This window comes from Rhamphochromis longiceps, linkage group LG1 (assembly GCF_057381845.1).
Source record: "Rhamphochromis longiceps isolate RC_006_pf linkage group LG1, R_longiceps_female_GT1.1, whole genome shotgun sequence".
Lineage (NCBI taxonomy): Eukaryota > Metazoa > Chordata > Actinopteri > Cichliformes > Cichlidae > Rhamphochromis > Rhamphochromis longiceps.
Window position 1 is genome coordinate 35,502,104 of NC_140557.1, and position 24,737 is coordinate 35,526,840.

The following is a 24,737-nucleotide window of genomic DNA, read 5'->3' on the forward strand; positions in this document are numbered from 1 at the left end:
AGTTTAGTCAGGGAGGCCGATAGGGCATTAACAGGGAAAAGGGGGCACAAAGACATACTTTTCTTTCTTATTCTCATTTAAAATGTCTAGCTTTTAATAAATAATTATCTGACACCCAAAGTTTTAATTTGATGCAAAATGAATAGAAGTCAATTACTGTATATAGTAACTATTAAGTCTAATATATATGATCAGTATGATCAGTATTGCTGAACTATGAAATATTTTTTTTTGCATACCGTTATAACAGAATAGCTTTAGTGTAGTTGTTGTTTTAAACTTGAGTATGAACTTATACAAAATGCAGCAAGATATTTAAAAAAAACAGTTTTGTTGAAACACACTATATCGGATTCATATCGGTATCGGCAGATATCCAAATTTATGATATCGGTATCGGACATAAAAAAGTGGTATCGTGCCATCTCTAATTTAAACCAACTGCAATCCTCTTCCAACTGTAACAGCCCCAACCTCAAGGATAATTATAAAGTTATAGTGAAGTTTCAGGCAGTGTGAAGATTTATTTATTTTTTTTGTCTCTTGTACGCCTTGAATGTGAACAGTTTTAAGTTAAATAAAAACAACAAAACACACACATAAAACACAACTACCCACAGCCATTCACTGCTAAGGGTTTGTAGATCTCCTAAACAAACCCTGAGCTGTATCAAGAGGCTCAGCCGAGGTCCAATCTGACATTTATCTCTCGGGCCATTCTGCTGATGGCTGCACGACATCGCTTTAGGAAGCAGCTGTTTACTGTCAGAGATCTAGGTCAGGACAGAGACGCAGAGCTGGACACTGCTAGCAGACTATATGGCCTCTCGTGCATCTGTAATGGCCTCTAAAGGATACAGGAGGGGGGTGGACGTGGTCACATCAGAGGAGCGGCAGATATTGGAGTACATGATAAAGTAAAAACATTCAGTCAAAGGCCAATAAACAATGAAAACTTAAAATCATCCAGTTCTAACAAAGCGCATTATAAAAGTAAAGAAAAAAGCTTACAACCAGTCAGAAAAGGGCAAAATCTACTGTACGTGCTTTCAGTCAAGTCCTCAGCTGATGCCATTTTTCCATTCAATAAGAAATTGAAAGAAATAATTTTATGATGGCACAATATTATCCTTCCAAATGATAATTAAACCTACTCAGAACACCAGAGCTAATTGCTGTTAAAAGGTATATAAATTTAATTTATTATTTCCAATTATAAGATTAAACTTTTATTGTATTTACAGTGTTGTTAGTGAAGTATTTGATATCTTGGGCACTGAAATTCCTGTTACAGTTAAATTGAGAATCAGCTTAAGAAGATTTGAATAATCCTTGTCTTTTTTTCTTTTTTTTTTCTTTTTTTTTTTTGCCTGTCACGTTTGGCTCTTTTGCCATCAGAATTATTGTCTAAAGGCAAAGAAAGATGCCCAACGGATTTACTTTACCAAATTGACCATCCCAGCCTTGCCGTAATGGTCCATTTGATTCACCTTTTATTGTTTATTTTATTTTCACTTGCTGAATACGGGACAGACTTGACTGGGGAAAGAAGGGGAGAAAGAAAGAGGGAAAGAGAAACAGCTGAGAAGAGGGACGGGGGAGAAGGGCAAAAAACAAAAACCAACAGAATGGGCAGAAGAAAAAAAAAAGAAAAAAATGCATATATCGATCACCTGGATCACCTGTTGAGAAAGAAAAAAAGAGAACAAGCAGAAGAGAACAAGAGTAATAGAATAAACAACATCACAATGATATATGGGAATATGACAGTATTCCCATATAAGGATTGAATAATCCTTGTCAATGTCATCTATGATCAAAGAGTAGGATTACAAGTTCCAGGTATTTACTTATTTACTATGAAGTACTGCGTGAGATATTATAGCATCTCACTCACAAATTGACCTGAATATAGATATGTATGCAAAAATTATTTTTTTTTAAAAACTAGAGATGGCACGATACCACTTTTTTATGTCCGATACCGATATCATAAATTTGGATATCTGCCGATACTGATACGAATAGTGTGTTTTTTAATCAATAAAACTGTTTTTTTATTATCTTGCTGCCTTTTGTATAAGTTCATACTCAAGTTTAAATAAACAACAACACTAAAGCTATTCTGTTATACCTGTATGTAAAAAATACACTGCACCCAAAATATTTCATAGTTCAGCAATACTGATCAAACTAATAACCTTAAACCTACTCCATCCTTCCTATTCTGGTATTTTAAAGAGTACTTAGCAGAAATATTAAGCAACCTAACTAATAGGGTTGCAAACTCCCAGCAAAAAAAATAGGGAACCACCCTCCACCTCATGATGCTTAATCGATGTAATCAACTTTAATTTGATGCAGTGTGGGGGAAAAAATGCACAGAAATAAATTATTTTTCAAGAATAATTAAATAGATTCAACGTCTTTCTTCAACAGAATTGCAGACTGCACAGATGGTATCTTCCCAAAGGAAAAAGTACTAGCTTACTAGGGTTTATTAGACTTAATAGTCACTATATACAGTAATGGACTTCTATTCATTTTACATCAGATTAAAACTTTGGGTATAAGATTCAGATAATTATTTATTTAAAAATGAGAATAAGAAAGAAAAGTATGTCTTTGTGCCCCCTTTTTCCATGTTAATGCCCTATCGGCAGTGTTGGGAAGGTTACTTTTAAAATGTATTCCATTACAGATTACAGAATACATGCCCCAAAATGTATTCTGTAACGTATTCCGTTACGTTACTCAATGAGAGTAATGTATTCTGAATACTTTGGATTACTTAATATATTATCATGCTTTTTACAACTACGTGAATGTACTATTGCTGTGATTTATTACTGTTACTGAAGGTCCGCGGCTCCGAACTGGACCTCTGACTAATACGGCGGATTCTGTGTCGGGCTCGTAGCCGAAAAATAGCTTTACTTTGTTGTGTCGGTCAACTTTGCTTGCGAGAGACAAAGAGAGGCGTTGAAAGGCTGCTCCAATGGAACTTATTGTTTCGGAGGAAAATACGAACACAGTGTACAGTCAAGTCTTAATAGCTTACTTACAACTGGGCTCGTCAGGCACTCTTCTTGGCTGCAGTGGTTATTATTATATTTACATGCTTCCAGCTCCCATTTTTGCTCGATGACAGCTCATACTTTTCCACTCGCCTTTTTCTCCCTTCTCGCGCTCACAGACACATAACGGGTATGGCACTCCATTCTCCCTGCAGCACGGACTACACTGCCCATGATGCTACATTCTTGAGCTATACCTGTAGCATTCTGCCTATTAGCTTAGCACAACAACAAAAAGGCGCTCTCTCACCCAGGAAACCCGCAGAGAGAGAGCGTCACCCTGTAACCATGGCAACCGCAACGCTGCCACCTGTAACAACAGAACGTAGCTGTCAAACAAAACCCAAACAGTCCTGACCCGCGACAATATGAAACCGGAAAGTACTGCCGTGTAATCCATTTATTTCAACAAAGTAACTGTATTCTAAATACCACCTTTTTAAACAGTAACTGTAACGGAATACAGTTACTCATATTTTGTATTTTAAATACGTAACGGCGGTACATGTATTCCGTTACTCCCCAACACTGCCTATCGGCCCCCCTGGCTAAACTTTGCTATATCCGCCCCTGCACAGTTACCAACCGTCAGCTACGTAGAAAAGGATCCTGGTGTAGAAAGAAATATTAAATAAATTCTAACAACAGCTTATCAAGGTTAAACATGCTGCTGTTGTTTAGCCGCTGGTTTCCTCTTTCTGGTGCAAAGTGGGCCAAAAACAAACAAGAGAGACGGACTCGCGACAGAAAAGCTGATCAGCTGATCATTAATCAGTTTCATGATTGAAGTAGCAGCAGGAGAGGGAGCGAGAGAGACAGTCAGAGGCAGTCGCTCCATATATCGGTTGTTAAGCTTAATGCTTTACAAACATTCAGAGATGAACTTACACACTTGCTTTACTTCTCTCTGGGATAACTTCCTCGGAGATTAAATGCTGGTTTGGTAGCAAGGCTACAAATACACACAGCCCACGTGATGCATACTGCTGCGACGTGCTACGGTTATGAGCCGAGTTATGCCATGTCACAAGTTTTGTGAGGTGCTTTTTTGATATTTAATGGATCGGATTACATTTTTTATTTCTCTCCAATATCCGATCCAGCAATTTACGTCAGTATCGGACCAACACGTAATATCGGATCGGTCCATCTCTAAAAAAAACCTAAAACTTGCATCTTCAAAACACATGAGTAATTATTTATGCTCCTATCAGCAGTGTTTTTTTTCCAATAATTTTAAAAACAAAATGTTGAAAGTGATTCAATAAATAATCTGTCATTTTCCATTAAAGTCATTTTTAATGTCAGATTATGTACATCTACTTTTCTCTGTCTACATTTCATTTCTGCATTAGCAGCAGTAAAACAAACTGTTTATACATTTGTTGGCAGATGGCTATCAGTCAAAGACCTAATTTACTTCAACCACTGCTTCTGCTGCTGTGGATTAAGGCAGATGACTTTAGATGAGATTAGGACCCCCGTGGAAATGCAGAGGAAACAAGAAGCTTACAGCAAATGAGGCAACTTAACTGACCATTGCAATATTTTGTGAAGTTAACAATACAATGCCACTACTTTGTTTTACAAAATGAAAGCGAGTTGTACTTTCTAAAAGGCATGTCAGAGAGAGAAAAAATGTGCGCAAATTATCACAAAATCAGGAGACAGATGCAGACTTTTCAATTTCAGAAAATTCAAAACTGTGGCATTTATACAATGAGTCATACCGGGGGGTACATTTTTGTGTCACCTGGTTATCATGCCCTTTTTTGACTGTACAAAAATGTTAGGGTGATAGTTTATGTTCTGTTAATGTGGTTTACTTTTTTTTGATCTGGAAAGTTGAGTTCAGGTATGTATTGTTTCCAGATGCTCATGAAGAAAAAACAGAATTATTTACAGTTTTATGCTGTTAAAGAACAAACGAGCTATTCATATTATCATTTGAATCACATTATTTTTGTGTTTGCAGTTGGCATGAATTCACAGTACAGTAAGTGTTTACTGTACGTCTGGTGTTAACATTGGATCCAATGGGGCTCTTATACCCGCCCACTGCCCATTAACCCTTCCCCAACCCTCAGGCTCATCTACTGACTGCTGACACAGCCATTACTCACCAGTTTAAAGCAGCTCTTTGGCTGCGTAGCTCAGCAGGCTTGGTGAGATTTTGGGGACGAGGGTGCTGCATGATCGTTTGGGAGGAGGTGGCTCACTGCAAAGGGTCAAGCTGATGGGTAGCTGGGATTACCACTGACACACCATCTGTCACCCAAATGTTGTGATAATCAGAGTGAGGAAATCAGTACCCTGACTAAATATCATAGACATGTAAGCTCTTTTAACCTAGAGTAAAGGCCAATTTTCACAGTGCCTTGCTGATGCACAGAAGGAACATGGCTGATAACTGATTCTCAGAATTGTTAGAACTTTATCCTATCCTGAATTTTGAAATGGACCCATCCAGCTACAGTAAATCCCAGATAAATCCAGCAATAACTTCAATTGTTTCTGCTGTATTAAGAACTCAAAATACCCACACAACATGTCATTACATCATACAGGATAGTCTAAACAATATGACCAATAATGGTCAGATTTATCTCTGGAGAACACAGATGCTGCTCTGTATGAGTCATCCAAACAACATCCAAACAAAGCTTATGGCTGGAAATTCAAACAGACGCACATGTTTCCCGCTTTTAACTCCTGCACCATATTGTTATCTAATCGGCTCTGTTGTAATTAAAATTCAATCAACATCCTGTCTTTTAGACATATTACCTTCAAACATTCAAATCTCCAACTCTTAATCCTAAAGACAACAAAGACTTTTCATGCAGCCACATGTGTCATAAAGAAGCCTTTTGTGTTATGCCATATTAGCTTCTATGTAACCAATATGGTCTTCCACAAGCAGAGGATGGGAGATCCTGGCTGATGTAGCAAGAGGCGACAATCCTCTGAGGTCAGTGCAGTGGGCATTTATTGTTCTGTTGTTGAATGTGATGCTTCCGAGAGGCGTCAGTGGAGGATTAGCGATCGCTGGCACATGTCAGGGAGTGAGAGTGTGGACCAGAGCGTGCAGGACAGGCCAGGCGTCATGGGGCTCTGAGCCTCCTGACACAAGGCTGAGCATGCTCTTCACTGAGGAGGGGGCAGCTTGTCTTCAAATGTGTGAAACAACACACACCCTGGACTTTTTCCACTTCTCACAATCTCATGTAAGCAACTGAAATGACTCTGAAAATAGAGCAAATGATAGCTGCTTCAGTGCACATTTGATATTTACTCCAGAGAAAACAGAACAGAATGAAACACAAAAGGGAATAAACTAAATAGTACTTAATCAAGGAACTGAGAATGCTGGGAGATAAAGGACAAATATAAATAATACAACCAATGATTAAAAGAAGCAAAACCCAAACAGTCCAAAGCCCATGGCACCATGAAGGTCCAGGATGTACCCTGCTTCTCACCCTGTGGCAGCTGGGATAGGACCACATCACCACTACCCTGAACTGGATAAGTAGGGACAAAATAGATAGATGGATGGTAACTAATAGTATTCGTCCATTTTTATTCAACTTCACTGATTCTGTAGTTTAAGTCTACCTGCTACACAATGATCTCATAATCTGCTGAAACCCTTTAGAAATTGCATTATTGCCATTTCATGCATTATATGTATATATCACATGTCTGTCTGAAAACAAAAATTAAATATAAATAAATATTTTAATTTTAACTTCATAGGCCTGACACAATTAGAAAAAAAAACTCCTTTCTTCATCTTGGAATTGCACAGCCAGTGTCCTCAGCCGTTTACAACAAAGTCAAGCCGCTGCCGTGTAATCAGAACGGGAACTCGAGCTGTCCCTCACCAGGTCGCTGTGGCCCCACTCATTATCTTATCACCTATTGTAACCCACTGTAATTCCCCTGCTCATGATTGATGATGTCGCTGTCTGATTACACCAAGACAAAAAACCCCTAAGATCACCTTTCACTCCAGTGGCCAACTCCAAGAGTTCCATGAGGTCTGCTGGAAGGATGATGGACCAGGAGCTGTGCAGCCATGTTGAGCTTCTGTCAATGACACATCAGGTTTTTATAAACTCTGAACAAGAATCAGCACTCTGCTGTAAAACAGTTCATGACATTCTTTTACCGACATAATTAAAGACTATTACCTAATGGACAAAAGTCGCACTGACTTGGGGTGAAAGTAATTACATTTTGGTTAGACTGTCTCATGTTTGATTGATATGGATGGTAATTTTCTAGATGTACCTCACAAGACACTGATCAGTGTGCTTCTGATAAGGAGCACCGTGTGGTGCTGCACAGAATGAAGTAAGAAAGCCTCGGTATAAAACATTTAGACTGAAGGCTTCTCTGCTACAGATCATGTCCCTGGCCTGCCTCGAACAAATCAGATAGGTAACCTGTGCTCTTTTTAAAAGAGACAGTGAGCCTCATCTCTCCATGCGGCAGGTGGAGACAGATGCCTCATTATCTATACCACAGGGGACAAAACAAGCCTGGGACCTGACGGCCCCCCCCCACTGGCATTTAGTTTCCAGTGCGCTGACACAAGGAAACCCTGGACCATCGCCGGGCAGCGCTCATCTCTGACCTCAGTGAGTGTAGGTCGCTCGCAGAGTCACATTAAACTTTCAGAGGACCCAAAGGTCCCCATCAGGAGTGTTAACAGCAGCATTGTCCCAGGTCCCCCTGACTCAAATGGCCAAGTGTAACAAGGCACCCCCTCCAGTGGTCAGGACTGCATCACTCCCCCCCCCGGCCTGGGTCCGTAGATACAGTGACACCCTTCAGCTCCATCTGCAGCTCCTTTGACTCACATAAAGCGGCAGAGACAGGAGATTCAAGAGCATGCTATGTTACTTATAACATGTATGTAACTTTGTAATTTTAACATGTTGTCGCCTCTTGGCCAGGACTCCCTTGAAAAAGAGGTTTTTAATCTCAATGGGACTTTTCCTGGTAAAATAAAGGTTAATAATAATAATGCTCCTTGTGTTTTACGAGCTGCACTGACACTCTACACCTATGGAAGACATTTGATGGCTTGGACTCCAGCGAGTAATGAGTGAGGGCAGGTGTGGGATCAGCCTGAAAAGATAGAATTCACACTGAGGCAGCTGATCACATTAAAGGTGAGGTTCACCTGAGCAGGGTGCCAACTAAAACTTAATAAACACATCCTTCCTATCTTCTCGCTTTGGCTTTTGGGGGTTTTACTTTAATCATCATTTAAAAGGTGTTTTCTAAACACCCTTGTAAGTAAATGCAGTTTTAATCTAGATTTTTTATTTTTTTATACTTTTATGCTTAGCTTCAAAACGTCTCTTAAAATATAATTTATAAAAATTCTTTCCTGCTATTTCTTTTTTTTTTTTTGGGGGGGGGGGGACGAAAATAAATCACCTCACTGACATCTGCCAACTTTTTTGTTTGACTGTTTGTTTTCAATCCAGGATTGCCGATCATATTATTTTAAAAACAACAACGACAACATTCAAAATGAGCTTATTTTGTAGAAACAATGAAAACACCTGCTCCAGATTTTATGACATCACTCCAACATGCAGCAGCTTGACAGCCAGAGGAAGCAGACTACTGTCCACACTGTGATGAAGGTTTTATTTATCCCTCTCAGAGTATGGAAATTTTTTATGTGAGCTATTTTTTTGATACAAATACTTTTTTTTTAAATTCACTTTTTATTTAACTCCAGACTTATTCACTCATCCAAATCATTCCAGACTGATCTGAGCTGCACAGAATAGCCAACTCTGGCAAAGGCAGTCCTCACAAATGTCACTCAATCCACAGATGCACGTATTCGGTTTTCTTTGCTCTTTCTTCATGAAATGTTGAATAAAAGAAATGTATTTGGAACATGTCTGCAACACTATGCAAAAATTATTTTTGCATGCCCTTTACATGAATGTTTGATTAAAGTTAATGATTTTAATAATAAAAGATAGACAATACCATTATGAAAACACCAATTCAGAAACTTCCTGATTAAATTTGATTAAAAATTTTTTACAAATCCCCATTGAAGTATATTTCTTCTCCATAATATGCATATTTCCTCTACCATCACGCAGCTTATATAAACAACATGAAGGAAGAGAAAAAAATCTCTTCCTTCATGTAGTTATTATGAACTGTGTGAAGGACGAAGCCTGGACTGATTTTGATTTTAAGATGATATTTCAACATTTTTTTTTTTTTACCAGATTTCTGATTTCGTTTTAAAGTTCAGGCCAAAGTAGATTTGTTCTTCGTGTTTCTTTAAGCATGGACAAAGAATTCACTTTAATTCAGTATATTAATATAACGCCACACTAACAGCTGTCTCAAGGTTCTTTATATTGCAGAGTAAAGATCTTACATTGTTAGACAGAAACCCTCCAAATCAGAGCAAGCCCTTGGCAGCAGTGGGACAGAAAAACTCCCTTTCAACAGGAAGAAACCTCCAGCAAAACCACGCTCAAGGAGGGTGTGATGGGTTGGAAGGATTTGGTTTTTCCTTTGGAATATCCAGGAACTCATATCGGCCTGTGTCATATTATTGAATTATCCTCAAGAAAGGCTGTTCTGACCTTCTGTTGAGTGTTTTTATCACCAGGTGCAGAGATTTGGCTATGGCCAGTTTTTATTTTTATACATTTGTGGTTTGTTTACTCTCTGAATTAAGTTCTCTCAGCATTTGCTTAAATGATTTCTTAAATTTTCTTTTATCTTAAGTCGAAACGTCAGGACAAGGAAGCCTATAAGAATACATGTAGTAAAAACGACATTTCTACCGGTACGCCGTGTGGAAGACCTCTCTGCTGCTAGCTCAGTGATGCGAGCTCTGAACATTTCTACAATTGCTTCATCTACAGCAGCCTGTCATTGAGCCAAGCTGTTATAGGCATTTCGACTTCTTTTTAAACACCTTCTTGCTAATTTCTTTGATCTTCATTAAGGCAGAGGACAGCTTTCAAGCACTTTCAGCCCCTCCATCAACTGCTTCATCAGACACTCTGTGTGGGTAGTCCATTCCTGCTAGCTCCAGTACTTGATACCATGAACAGGCTGACATATGCTGGAAATTTAATCTTAATCTTTAATCCTAATCTTTATTGTGACTCTGTTTACTATAATTACACCTGAGTCACCTGGTGTATAAACAAGAATCCCTATTCACACTGCGCTGTGTGATCTAGAGAGAGCAAGATACACACACAATCATGTATTTTGTGTTCATCTGGACTGCTTAGTTTGTATAAGGAGAAACTCTACTGGTGACACTGATGTCACTTACACAGCACACAGCTGGATGCTAAAAATGCTAAACCAAAACTGATCTGTGTTTCTAAACTGTATAAGAAATATACAAGAAATAAATAAAGAGTTAATGAATGCTTTAGGCCTGAAATATTCAATAATTTTCAATACAGCAGGTAAAATTAGTTTTGAACACGTCACCATTTTTCTAAGTAGATGTATTTCTAAATGTGCTATCGAGATGAACTTCTCACCAGATGTCGGTAACATCCCATCCAATCCACACATGCAAAGAAATCAAACCTATATTTAATATTTTCAATACTTTTGAAAAGTATTGAAAATATATTTTTCAAAAGTTAAAGTGAACAAAGGTAAGCAAAATCAGAGGACACTAGTTAAGCTCTGTAAATGTATTTTAGTTACTTAATTACAGTTGGTGGTTACTGGATATTGGGGGCACTTAAGACTTTTTGTGGGTTGCCAAAATACCCAGAAACGCTCCAGCGACTTTATATACATCACATGTTTAACATGAGGTGAAACAGAACAAAAAAGGTTTGGTAACCACTGGTTTAATCTTTAACATGTTGTATTTTATCAGTTCACTTTTTTTCACCACATCATTCTAAACCTAAATATGAACAAGTAAATCAAAGTATTTTACTTACAGTGGTGAGTTGAAGCCTGGCTGGGTGATACTAAGGGTGTACCAGGACAGCACTGGCATCAAAGTCTCTGAACTATTCTGGCAATTATTATTATTAAATTTGCTTTTTTTCCCCCTCACACATTTATTTATATGAAAGTTTACAGCCATTAAAAAGCATGGTTAAGATTGGTCCTTTTCAGTGCAAAGGCAAGTCTACAGTGCATTCCTGACTTTAAATTTATATAGAAAAAACAAAAGCATTTCCAAAAGTTTAATGCAAAACAATAACTTAAGAAAATTAACTTTTATTCTAAATTGTAGTAGCAATGGAGTTGGCCCTGTTTTCAATCATAATCAAACTGATTAAACTCTGATGTTTATGTGAACAACGAGCCAATAAAACCATCAGCCAGTAAAATAGAGGATTTGGTGCCATCTAGTGATCTGACACTGAATCAACAGAAACTTGAACAGCACAAAATCTGGAATAATGGGATATGATCTAATTATGGCAGTTACTAAAAAAAGGGAAATATGTGTGTATATGATGCTTGTTTTTAAAATCAACAGCTGATTTCCATCTCCTCTCCTTTTTTGAGTTTTTGAACAAGTGAGACAAAAAGACTGAGAGGTGTCACTTTCGCTGCTCGGCTGTCTTGTTGAGTCGTCGCTGTAGCAGGTAGACAAACACAGCAATATTCACGAAAAACTGGATTAAACCTATAGAGGAAATGCCGTAGTTCACATACAGGAAGCCCCCTATAGTAGGTCCAACTGTGCGAAGCAGAGATTGAACAGATGCGCACAGTCCCAGCATTGTGCCTGCAAATGAGAACAAGATTAAAACTGGCAATAATTCTTTACACTATTTCACAATAGGTTCACCTGTAGTTTTCTAAACCATTTTATTTGATATTATTACATTTTATCTTGGAATGCTGGAGTGTCTTTGCTTCTTTAAGTTTAAAGCAGCTTTATTCAAATGCAGTCACACATCAAGTGATCTAAAATAAAGCTTTTTAAAAGTAGAGCCTGTCAAACACCATCTGGTTGTAATAAAGTAAAGCGGGATGGTCTCACCTGTGTCAGAGGACGGTACACTCTTGGTGAGCATGCTGTCTGTGATGGCATTAAACACACTGAGAGAAAACATCATCGGGAGGATGTTAAAGCAGAACTGCCACACATTCTGTATATATGCCTGTACAGAGAAATATCAGAAATAAACAGTTTTCAGCAAGGGGTTCAATGGCACATTATATTCATTGCTAGGTAATTATGTTTAATAGGGGTTGCTGTCACAACGAGTCCAAAGAAATGCCTGCAGCAGAACTCTAATGGGCTGTGCTATTGATTAAGTTTTTGCTCTGGATTTCTATGAGGATTTTTTTTTTTACCCATATTGTTCATATTGTTTCCTGCCCTCCTTTTAACTGTTTCTTTTTATTCTGTCTTATACTATTGCTCTGACCAACTTTGAAGGACTTTGGTCAACTTTGATGTATTATTATGTGCTATAGAAATAAATTTTGATCTGATTTGATGACACTCCCCAATTCAGCTGTGAATCCAAATATCTGTCTTAAGGGGCTTTGGCAGTGTGGCAAAGGGGTTAACTGATAGTGAGGCCTGTTAGGGGCAGCACCATGTACGAAACATGTAAATGTGGCTGTTAGCATATTGATGTATCAATTCAAAGCTCTGCTATGAATTGATACAGTTTTACGCCCCAGTCACAACTGGTGGTTACCAACCACTTGGCAACCACCAGTTGTTGGGGAAAATTGAGTATTTCTCAACTAGTTGTGAGTGGTTCACAGTCCATTGGAAGTCCCAGCCATGCAGGCCTAAAGCAGTCACCAAGCACTTGATATCCTCTGGTCACCGAACGCTCTCCATTTAATGTTTGCGACGGACATTTTCACCTTTCACTTTTTCAAGTTAATTAGTTGACATTCCTTCCATGCAAACTATGAGTGGCCGCAGTACTCTAGCAGCAACCAAACCAATCACAAAGAGGTTTCGGCTGCAGCAACCTGTTTGTGACGGATTTCACCCGGTGCCAACCAGCAATCTCAAGCTGTTGAACAAGCTCTTGGGCTCTTATCTGAGCTGCTAAACACCAAGAAACATGAACACATTCATAATAATAAAACAAACAAAAAATACCCTAACAAATTCACACTTGTACTTTTTTGAATACTTGTTCACCTGTATACAAGCACAATATCACAGAAGTTCAATACCAAGCAATAGTAAAAGTTGTAGTAAGATTTACTATTAAAAAAAAACCTCATGGTAAAAAAAAAAGGGGGGTTAAAACTTTTCATTTTATTTGCATCAAACAATGGAAACATTTTTTTTTTCATCAAGCTAAGACAAGAGTTTTGCTTCTTAAAAAGAAAAGCTATGGAGTACTTGAGTGAATACTTTCTCTCTAAGGGGTGTGTGCTTATGTTTTGTGCATACCTGAGCCAGTCCCACAAAAGAGGACACTCCAATGGATAGAAGCAGCAATGAATTGTCAGAGTATCTTGCCGTAAGCCGACCGATCACTCCTCCTTGAATAACCTGAACAAACATCTGGGTTTTACTCATTTCATCTTGCAGTCTGGTATAAGCTTAAGCTCAACCCCCCAACATATCACATACAGTCCATTTGAAAAGTTTTCAGATCCTTTAGAGTTTTCTACAAAAAAAATAAAAAGTGAATCTTTTAGTCAGTGACCACTGGCTTCTTGGTAATCTCTCTGACAAAGACCAGACTACTTAGCTTAGCTATATTGGAATATCTTGGACGACTGTTGGTGGTTCCAAAAGTTCCCCATCTGACAATAAGAGGCTATCACAGGTTGGGTTTTTTTAGTCTGACAACTGCAAGACCTTAAACAGATCTGTAAGTAACTTTCCTAATTCATGAATTCAACTAATCACAGGTCTAATGAAGTTATTGAAGCATATTGGGGACTGTTGTTTCATGTAGGAACCATCAGAGCTCAACCCCAAGTGCGAGCAAGGATACGTCTGCGAACACTGTGTTTTATTCTTTCAGTTGTTAAAGAAAAAAGAAAAACAAACAAAATACTCCAAAAACCTGTTCCTTAATTTGTCATTTAGTCTAAATTCAACAAGTGAATCATAAGTGAATTTTGGTCTGTAATATAACAAAACGTAGAAAACTTGAAAAGGCTAAAATGCACCAATTCATTTTGGATTTCAGTCTTACCATTTGGACGATGCCAAAATAGGCCATCAGGTAGCCATTCTGCTCAGGTTGCAGCTTAAAGAACTCCAGTGCAATGATAGAAAACATCACTTGAAAAATGCCTTCGAGCACAAAACAATTTTGTTAGATTTACATATGATTTATGATGACACCATCAAAGTTGGCTTTGTGTCTCTTTGTGGCAATTTAATTTTCTGTTTGCAAAATGTTTTCAGGGCTGCTTAAATGGCCTGTAAATGGCCTGTATTTATATAGCGCTTTTACTAGTCCCTAAGGACCCCAAAGCGCTTTACATATCCAGTCATCCACCCATTCACGCACACATTCACACACTGGTGATGGCAAGCTACATTGTAGCCACAGCCGCCCTGGGGCACACTGACAGAGGCGAGGCTGCCGGACACTGGCGCCACCGGGCCCTCTGACCACCACCAGGCGGCAACGGGTGAAGTGTCTTGCCCAAGAACACAACGACCGAGACTGTCCGAGCCGGGGCTCGAACCGGCAACCTTCCGATTACAAGGCGAACTCCCAACTCTTGAGCCACGATCGCTTAACTTCAGTGCTGGCCTAATATGCTGATTTACAATGTTACAGTTGTATTCAAAGGAGCTTGCAAAGAAAAGCGTCTGGACTTCTTTAAGTTGCTTGAAGACGTTTCACCTTTCATCCGAGAAGCTACACCTTGGCTCAAGATACGCCTTGGCTCAGGCGATTAGAGGATCATCAGGGGGTCCTTTTTTCCCTCTGTGGGGGGATACTCCCACTAGGTTTAAATCTGGGACTCCCCACCATTTGACGCTTCTCGGATGAGAGGTGAAACGTCTTCAAGCAACTTAAAGAAGTCCAGACGCTTTTCTTTGCAAGCTCCTTAGATTACGATGACCTGGATGACTGAGAACCTTCACAGACATGTTACAGTTGTATTTATCTTGAAGTTATTCTTGGTGCCATTTGTCTAAAGCCTGCTCCTGTAAGGCCAACTTCCCTTTACACAAACTTGCTTCCAATTGGCTGCTCCTTGCAATTCCAGAAGGTCCAGTTGGGGCTTCTGTGTACTCTGCCTTGTTCTCAAATTATCGTGTTCACAAGGTTTTCACAAAACTTCAGGATTCAAACTCATCAGAACCTTTTAGTAGAAACACCTATGGTATCAATTTGAAACTCCTATGTTGCCTTTCTCTCGAGTTATCGCATTCACAAATCTGGGGGTCCATGCTGCCCACCTGCCTGCCCAGCAGGGTGATGACGAACCCCCATCGAGCCTTTTATAGCTGAGCCATCACAAGAGTATGAAGCCTGAACATTTGGCTCACAGATGTTTGACCAGAATTATTTAAAATTTTGTCCTGGTTTAACATGAGCATCCACAAATTTAGCTACATATTCATACCCATTTTAATACACATAAATGTAAATGAGCCCAATCAGAACATATCACCATAGGTAACCTCCAAAAACAAAATGGCAAAAAAGAAAAACATTTAAAGAGTGTGTAACTTAAACACAGTGATATTAGGAAGAGACACAACATTTGTATATTGCAAAGGCTTAAACCAAAACATCTTCACACTTCAAGTCTCACCTGATGGCAAACCTGCGACTATCTTGATAATGAAAGTCTGCATCACTGTTGGAAACTTCATCAGCCTCGTAATCTCACTCAGATTGAATACTGACTTTCTTCTGTTGTCATCTGAAGTAAAATCAAAGTGCAAGAGGTACAATTACCATCTCATTATGTGTTATGTGTTTCTACCAATAAGTCAAGGTAGGATAACATGTATGTAGAGAAGTCCCAGGGAAATTTCAGTGCTGCTCTCGGATGAAAGGTGAAATGTCTTCTAGCAACTTAAAGAAGTCCAGACAGTTTTCTTTGCAAACTCCTTTGACTACGATGACCTGGATGACTGAGAACCTTTACAGACATTCCATACCATGGCTTTGGATTATTTGCAACCAAAAGGTGACTCTCTCCAAACATCTCTAAAAATATAGATGTATTACCTTTTTTCTTTTTAAAATACATCTATATGGAAAAGAATGGCACACTGCAATTTTAAGCACATTTGAGTATGTAATTATGGAAGATGATACAGTAACACAACATCAGAGACTCAGTGGTATTCTGATAATAATCTACCTGGATTATTACATGGAATTTTAAAGACTGGCATCAACGGTTTGCTATGAGATGATCCCAAATGTGAAAGAAAGAAAAAAAAAAGTAAGAGCAGAGTCATGGTTTTTTAAAGAAAAAAATAACAAAAACTATGTTTGAGTGCAGCTGAGAGTGACAAAATCCAGTTGAGTAATTTTTATGTGTGCAATGAAGACAGCTAGATTCAAATTACCAGCTCATCCCTGTTGTTGTGATCATGAAGCCAAGGCCACTTTGTACCTAGACAGCTGAGACCATTAGGTTGAAAAGAAGTAGGTATGTCTTACCTGTAGTGTTGCCTCTGGTTGTTTCAGCTTTTGTATTTTTGGGGATGAACTTTAAAACCAACAGCAAGCTGAAGGCACTCCCTGCAGTACCAAAACATGCAGTAAACTTCTCCCTGAGAAATACAAAGTAAAGGTGCTGTATGGGGGACACTTTTGGTAAACACACACAATGACTGAATTCCATGTTTCATAAAAGCGCAATATTCCAACCTAAGCCAAAATGTCTTCCTAAACCAGAGATGTTTTTTATTTCCTTTGGCTCTGTCAAAGAGTCAATGGTTGCTCAGGTTGGTTTCACACCAGTGCTGCTGTTAATGATACACACTGTGACACTAACCCATAGAGTTTGCTCAGCTGTCCGCCTAATGTGGAGCCAACTATCATACCGATGCCAAAACACAGACCAAGCTTGGATAAGGCGTCTGCCCGTTTCTCAGGTTTTGTAAGGTCTGTAACAACCATTTGTGATGCTGCAGACACAGGTGGGACAAAGAAGAAAATCAAGTGAAACTTGATTCAGGATAAATAAAATTAACATTTAGAATAAATCTGAATAAATGTAAAAATAGTTCAGCCACATTGTTAGCAAAGGATAAAAAAACGGTAGGTTTGATGCTCACCAGGGAGGACATGCATAAAGACTGTGGGGATTTTATGGATGAACAACATGGCTGGAGTGTCTGCTGTGGCCAGCAGCAGAAAGAAGACAACAGTTGAAGCACATGCCAGGGACAAAGCTGTCCGTGCCCCAAATAGATCTGCAAACCTGCCAAAAAAAAAAAAAAAACAGACCCTACAGTCACATTTTTCTACACTGTGTTCCGACTGTTGGCAAACAGTAAAGAGCAATGTCCAAGCAAAAAATAGCGAACAGAAACTCACCTTCCAAACATTGGGCCCCCGAGCAGCTGAATAACTCCAACTGTAGTTTGCAAATAACCAAACCACAACGTGTCGAAGCCGAGCTTCTTTGCCAAATACTATAGAGAGCAACATAAGTAAGTGACCGTTATTTTTTTGTGACAAGTGGTCACAAAACCGAGTAAAATAAATAAGGAAATTAAACACCATAAAAACAATACAAAAACAATTTAAGATCAAAACGAAAATAAAAATCATTAAAAGTATCAAAGAAAAGCCTGATTAAACTAAAAAAAGATTCTTAACTGGTTTTAGAAAGAGTCCACAGAGTCAGCTAAAGTTAATTGTTGCGAGAGACTGCTCTAAATCTCTGCCCTTTTGTATGTGGAATGACCATTAGATTCTGAGCCTGTCATCAAAGCCTACAAGCAGAGGTGTGCTTGGTAGAAGATAAGGCAAACAGTCCGGAGCCTGGCCATTAAGTGCTCTGTATGTGAAAACAAATTGTAGAATCTACTGAGAGCCAGTTTAAAGAATATAAAATGGTAGTGATTTGAGCTCGGCTGCTGAATGTGTTAATAGTCTTATTACAGTTCCCTTGCTTTATTGCTTTCGAAAGACATTAATGAGAATTTACCCAAGCCAGAAAACAAGGCATTACAGTAATCTAAGTGCAATGATGCAAATGCATGACTAATTTTCTCCAGATCCACCAAAGAGACCATATGTTGCAATTCAGAAATGTTACATAAATTAGAAAAAAAACAGGAAAAAGACTCTCCTGGTAAGATAGACTTTACTGCCAAAACCCAGAGAAGAATCAAATATTACACCAAGACTTTAAACACTGGATTTAACTGCTGAACAAAATGAACTAAGACCAGTTTAAGACGAGGTCATTGTTAGAGAACCAATCACTAAACAGTGGACTATCCAGCTGTTGGACCTTAAAAGACATGTACAACTGAATGTCATTAGCATAGAAGTGATAATGAGTGTCAGAAAATAACTTGTGTCTTGACAGACACAATAAAAGTACATCCTTGTTTATGCCAGTCAAGAGTTCGCATTCAAGGCCTTCCTTTTTTTTTTTTTATTGATTCATAAACTTTAGAAGAACTGTGAACTAATACCCAGCCAACATACCAAGGCCAACATTGGGTAGATGTGGATGAACTGTGGGGGTGTGTGGGCAGGGCAAACCCACAGTCATCCCACCCAAGACCCAAGTGGGTGTGCTCACACAGGAACCACAGCAGTTTTGCCCTTTAGGGCCCCTGTATGGGTTTTCTAAGGGTAAGTTCACTTTCTGTATTGATGTTGTGGGGCAAATTTGCTACTGCTAGAAATGTGCTTAAGTCGGACAGCAGGGCCAAACCCCTAAGATCAGCGGGACCTTCATTTCTTTTCTATAGAACCATGAGCCAAAACACATCGCACTTCTGCAATGATAGTTTGGAAAAAAAATAATTTAAAAAGCAGAGAACTCCAAAAGCACCCAACCTAAACCCTACTGAAGCTGTTTTCACACATTAACTTAAGTTTTTTGAAAAATTTTGTCAGAAGCGTTTGTAGCACACAACATCACTACTGTACATATATCAGTTTGGGCGAGAGGACTGGGAGTGTGCAGGACACAAGACGAACACTTGTGCCAATTTACCCTAATGAGAAAACAATATGATAGGGAGTATCTAATTTAATCTTGGCATTGTCACATGCACCTTTATCAGATTAAGAGAAAGGTTCAGAACTGCATTTGAGCAAATTGCTTCAGATAGTTTGGGATGAGCATGTCCTTGGAGTGAGGGTAAAGTACCCAAGACATGCTCAGCATATGTAGGAATTATTTCAAGACGGCTCAAGGTAACCTCATGAACACCCACAGCCATTATCACAGAAGTGGCTCCTTTGTCTAAACATTGTGCAAATATTTTTCACTTTGAAACACATTGGCTGGTTTGCTTGCCTAGTTCTGTGTAGGTTATCTCACAATTTGAATGGACTGTTTTGCTGAACAATGCAGAAACACTGTCACTGTGGCACTCACCTGGCCCGAGGTAGAGCTGCTACCAGTTCAAACTCTAACTTCTTTTTATAGGATATCTTTAGCAGCAGAGTCATGTCATGTAAAATGGAAAGTGGTGACAGAAAAAGAGCTAAATGCCAGGTGAATCAATTTGATTTAAATGGGTTGCATTGTGTTGCAGGTGAACATTGGCCTTATTTGAGGAAGGTGGTGCTGCTGGTGTTAGAGTTGGTGGAGGTATTTGGTGGCAGCAATGAGTGTCCTGCTATGCCTTTTTGTTTTATCATATCTCAGCTTTGAGTTCAAAGTTGGGAAGATTTTACGTCACAGAATGAGAAGTTTTAGAGTCACTTATGTTTACTGCACTATGACTAGACTATGACTAAATGATGTGTTAGCTTATATTTTTAAGATTATTATGAAATTTAAATTTCTGCCAGTTTCCTGCTGCTTCTTTTCCAAAATCCTTAATTTACATTTTAAAACATGATTATTTCCATTATGCCACATACATGTAGTTCTATTTAATCTATCACATTTAAAAGCTTATAGTTAAAAGGCGTTTTGATGCTTCCAATCATGTAATTTTGACTCCTGTTTCATGTGTGATAAGTGTGCCAAAAACTACAAATTTGTGCCCCTGGAAAGACAATAAAACATTAACTCATGTACAAGTGGCCTTTCTATGTGGAGCTTGCATGTTCTCCCTGTGTTTTCTTTCTAGCTTCCTTCAACAGTCCAAAGAAATGCATGGGGTTCGGTTAACTGGTGATTCTAAATTTGCCACAGCTGTGAATGTGAGTGACCCAAATTAGAATAACTGGAAGAAAATACATGGGTAGTATTCGATAATGCATTTCTATACTGCAGATTTGTTTTGTGTATCCAAATCTGTTGGCTAACTTTATGTTTTCGATCACTGCAGTGGAACTAAATTTTCAATATCTGTTCTTAAGTATGAAATTTAGTAAAGATCCTAAGATTTAGCAATACAATACAACACTTTGCTACGTGTACATACTGGCATAGTTCTCATCCATACAAAGTATAAATACTGCCTATGTTCCTGAACAGCCACATATCTGCTGCTTTAACAAAGTGAATTTCACAAGTCTGGGACTAATAAATGTCATCTTATCCTATCTTATCTTGTCACAGTGATTAAGCACATTTCAAAGCAGGATGCTTCACTGTGTGTCACTGATATTCAGTGATATGAATACCCCTTCTCCAGTGTTTACTATAAGTGTATGTAATAGCTACTGTTAGTGTTTCATATAAGACCAGTGGTCATTCTTGCACTCTTAATTAAAACGAGATTTTCAGCCATAGCATTATCAACGTCAGTAAATCCAGCCTCAATCATAACTGTGCGCACTAAAGGGAATATAGGGACATTTCAGCTTCTTCTTCTTCTTCCCGTGTCATATACTCACAGGGGTTACTGAGAACTGTAAAAACATCCATGTGATATCCAAAGCGGCGATGAGATACACAGCGTAAATTGTTGTCATCCTCTGTGAATCGTCTGCGACATTTGAGGAAACAGAAGCTTTGTCCGTTTCCTCGTTTCTTTCACCTCTTCGACTCATTTTTGTTCCTTGCTGACAACAGCTGTAAAAACAAACCTTAATGTGTACTCTCTTCAACAAAAGTAAACTGGCAGACAAAAACGTCATTTGATCTAGCGACCTCTTGCACAAATTGTTAGCCAACCGGTACTCTGGTTGTACTTTGGAACATAAAGGCGTTACCAAGTTTGACGTTAGTCGGTTATGAAGATAGTTTCCGGTCTTTACACTGTTTGGTCATCGGTACAGGCGGACCTATCGCTGTCTTTATCTACGTATCAGCCAGAGCAGCTGCTAAAAAAAACAGCAATGGGCACGTAAACTTCTATGAAAGAAAATCCTCAGGAAGTGATGCTTTCAGGAACTCCTTCTAGGCTCGTACATTAAAGCATTTTCGAGATCTGTCATTTTCCCTGTCTCGTTTCGAGCATAACATTGATGTTGTTTTTTTAATATGATACAAAACAACATATCACATGTCAAAACTGTAAGATCTTTTTTATTGAAAAATATATATTTGGGTTAATTTGTTTCTCGCTTTTTATAGCATTAGAGTTATTCAACAGTTAAGAGCCTCGTTTTTGTGTTTTATCATTTTATACTGTGCCAGTGTTTCAGTGAGAAACAGGTCTGTTGGAATATCTGCAGAATGGTTTTTGACATTCTCTTGTTAAAATTTGTGGAAATTGAGCTCCCAGTGCCATTCAAATGTGTTGTTTTATACATCACTGAGTTTGAAGTGGGAGGTGTGGTGTATTCATAATTGTCTCTGGTACATTTGTTGTATGGGCAGTATGTGTTCGTTGTTTGATTGTGTAATTACGCGTTACGCACTGGCAATGCATGCCGGGAGATGGTAATACAGTGAGTAAAGAGTTGGTCTTACCGCTCTACCACTAAAGTTGAGTGATGTAGACCAGCGGGACTATGCTAAAGTGAGAGATAGCTTCCACAACTTTTTCATTGTCAGGAAAAATGTTGTTTATGAGCGTGCACGTTTTAATATGCGCAAACAAGGGCCGAATGAGACTGTTGATGCATTCGTGACTGACTTGCATGCATTAGCAGAGCACTGTAATTACGGACCGCTCCACGATGAGCTGATAAGAGACAGAATAGTAGTGGGCTTGGCCGACACGAGGCTGTATGAGCTCATGCAGATGGAAAAAGACTTGGACTTGGATAAAGCTATAAATATGGCCAAGCAGTCAGAAGAAATCAAAAAGCAACAAGGTAAGGGCAGAGGTCACTTCCTGTTTTGGGAAGTAAGGTCAGAGAAGCTGCGCATGGTGACGGTCTAGCCGTGTAAAAGTCAAGCTAAGAAAGAAGAAATAAGCCCTAAGTTCCAGTTACACCAGTTTGTCTACTTGCAGGCCAAAGTGGTATGTTTGTTTATATTTTGTGAATTTTATATTGTAATATGTTTTAATGCTGAAATATAATTTTCTTGTACATTTGTATTCACCAATTCTACGGTGTACCTGTACGTTAAGAGAAGCACAGTAAACATCAGTAAAGAAGAACTCTCGTGTCTCTCGTGTATGTGTACAAGCCGGCATACAAATGTAATGCAAGTAAATGCGAAAACAGCTGACAGAGTGATGCAAAAGCACGACAAAACAAAGTTCAACATGTTCAAAAATAAAACTGTCAAAACACAACAGCAATATAGCAAGAGACAAAGTAATAAATGCTACAAGTGCGGAGGCTCTCCACATCCGAAACCCGAGTGCCCAGCAAATGATGCAAAATGTCATTTATGTGGAAAAAAAGGTCACTACCAGCGCATCTGCAGACAAAGCAAGACAGTGCAAAGTATTGAGGAGGAAGAGGAGCACGGTTTCTTCCTAGGCTCAGTTTCCAGTGACGGCCAGGCGTGGACAGCCATCATACAAGTGAAAGATGCAAAAATCACTTTCAAACTGGATACTGAAGCAGATGTGACTGTACAGGGAGTGCAGAATTATTAGGCAAATGAGTATTTTGTCCACATCATCCTCTTCATGCATGTTGTCTTACTCCAAGCTGTATAGGCTCGAAAGCCTACTACCAATTAAGCATATTAGGTGATGTGCATCTCTGTAATGAGAAGGGGTGTGGTCTAATGACATCAACACCCTATATCAGGTGTGCATAATTATTAGGCAACGTCCTTTCCTTTGGCAAAATGGGTCAAAAGAAGGACTTGACAGGCTCAGAAAAGTCAAAAATAGTGAGATATCTTGCAGAGGGATGCAGCAGTCTCAAAATTGCAAAGCTTCTGAAGCGTGATCATCAAACAATCAAGCGTTTCATTTAGTGATGGGCAGATGAAGCCCCATGAAGCACTGAAGCTTTTCATCCAATTGGTTCACCCCAACGCGAAGCTTCATGAAGCTTCATTTGCTCTAGCAGGACACCTACTGGACGTAAAAATAATAGCTGGCATGAATTTGAAGAGTGTGGCATTTTGCACACAGCCTGTAAATGTCAACAACAAAAGGAGTGTGTAAAACATCTATATTGTAGTGATGGCAGTATACTGTGTATATTTATAGTGGCAGTATGGGAAATGATTATTTGGAAATGCTTGAAATGGAAATGATCATTTACTGTGAGGTGAGGTGTGGTTGGGGTGTGGACAGTAGTTGTGCTTTTGTAACGTTGAGGTATGGACAGCTACACACTGAGGCTTTGAGCCTCAGTCCTGCCTGTTCACATTTTATTCTGTAAAAACTAAATTTTCACTGCTTTTATGGCCTTTTTAGTGGGGAGAACATAGCTAGGATTTAATGATTTAACAAATCTTTTGAATCCTTTGTCCTCCACAATGCTAAATGGCTGGGAGTCCTCAATCACCATGCTGACCAGGTCTTCATCTATTTGAGATTGTTCTCCTGAGGAAAGACAATAAAGACAAAGCACAAATATAAATATCACACACATAACTTATAACAGTTGTATAATATTGTTATATCATTTAGTAACATTACTGCATGCTATATTATCATTGCATTTGATGGCTCACCTGGTCTTGCTCCACAATCGGTGTTCCTCTTATTCTCATGCAAAGCTCTGTAGTGCCTAAGCATGGATGTTGTTGTTATATCCCAGCTCCCTGGCACATAGCAAACACTTCACCTTGTACAAAAGTCAAGACAGCTCAACATAAATTGTATTGCACCATCAGTATCATGAAAATACATCTTCTGTAGAAATTTACATACCTTGTTGGGAGGAATAAAATCAAAATGTTCCCACACAGGGGAGGACATCCTCCTCTTCTTAGCTGGCTCCATTCTCTCCTGACTTTCCTCACTCTCATAAACCTCCAAACGGTCTCCAAACTCTCTCTAACCGCAACTCTCCATCAAACACCCACATTTTGAATGAAGTCTGAGGGGTTTATATCGCTGTCATATCTCGCGGCAAAGTTCGAACCACTTCATGAACCAGTCACGTGGTACAGCCGGGCAGCGAGGCTTCGGACGTCATCATTTTCAGCTCCTCCCATAAATGAAGCAAGCCTCGATACGCGCTTCGCGGAAACGCCCCCTCCATTACTCGACACACGCTCCGAAGC

The 24,737-nt window shown here is 39.0% G+C and overlaps 1 protein-coding gene and 1 long non-coding RNA gene across 7 annotated transcripts; both read right to left on the reverse strand.

The window, feature by feature from the left end:
• Positions 1–4,385: 4,385 nt before the first annotated feature.
• On the reverse strand, positions 4,386–21,508 carry slc67a1 (solute carrier family 67 member 1). 6 transcript variants are annotated; one of them, XM_085407937.1, is made up of 13 exons: positions 21,041–21,508; positions 17,597–17,694; positions 17,335–17,480; positions 17,052–17,184; positions 16,715–16,827; positions 15,852–15,962; positions 14,267–14,367; positions 13,510–13,611; positions 12,121–12,241; positions 11,790–11,862; positions 7,084–7,169; positions 6,560–6,601; positions 4,386–6,323 (listed from the first exon to the last, which is right to left on the reverse strand). In XM_085407937.1, the coding sequence occupies exons 1-13, from the start codon at positions 21,281–21,283 to the stop codon at positions 6,301–6,303; spliced, it is 1,392 nt and encodes a 463-aa protein (XP_085264063.1). In that variant the 5' UTR covers positions 21,284–21,508; the 3' UTR covers positions 4,386–6,300. The 6 variants fall into 6 exon arrangements, with proteins under 6 accessions (XP_085264063.1, XP_085264049.1, XP_085264076.1 ...); XM_085407923.1 differs by having other exon boundaries at positions 6,481–6,601; XM_085407929.1 differs by lacking the exon at positions 4,386–6,323 and having other exon boundaries at positions 6,396–6,601; positions 21,041–21,218; positions 21,359–21,508.
• A 1,991-nt stretch (positions 21,509–23,499) lies between these two features.
• Positions 23,500–24,444, reverse strand: LOC146679094 (uncharacterized). Its single transcript, XR_014912557.1, has 3 exons — positions 24,183–24,444; positions 24,014–24,051; positions 23,500–23,577 (listed from the first exon to the last, which is right to left on the reverse strand). It is a non-coding gene; the product is annotated as an uncharacterized LOC146679094 (long non-coding RNA).
• Between the last annotated feature and the right edge of the window lie 293 nt (positions 24,445–24,737).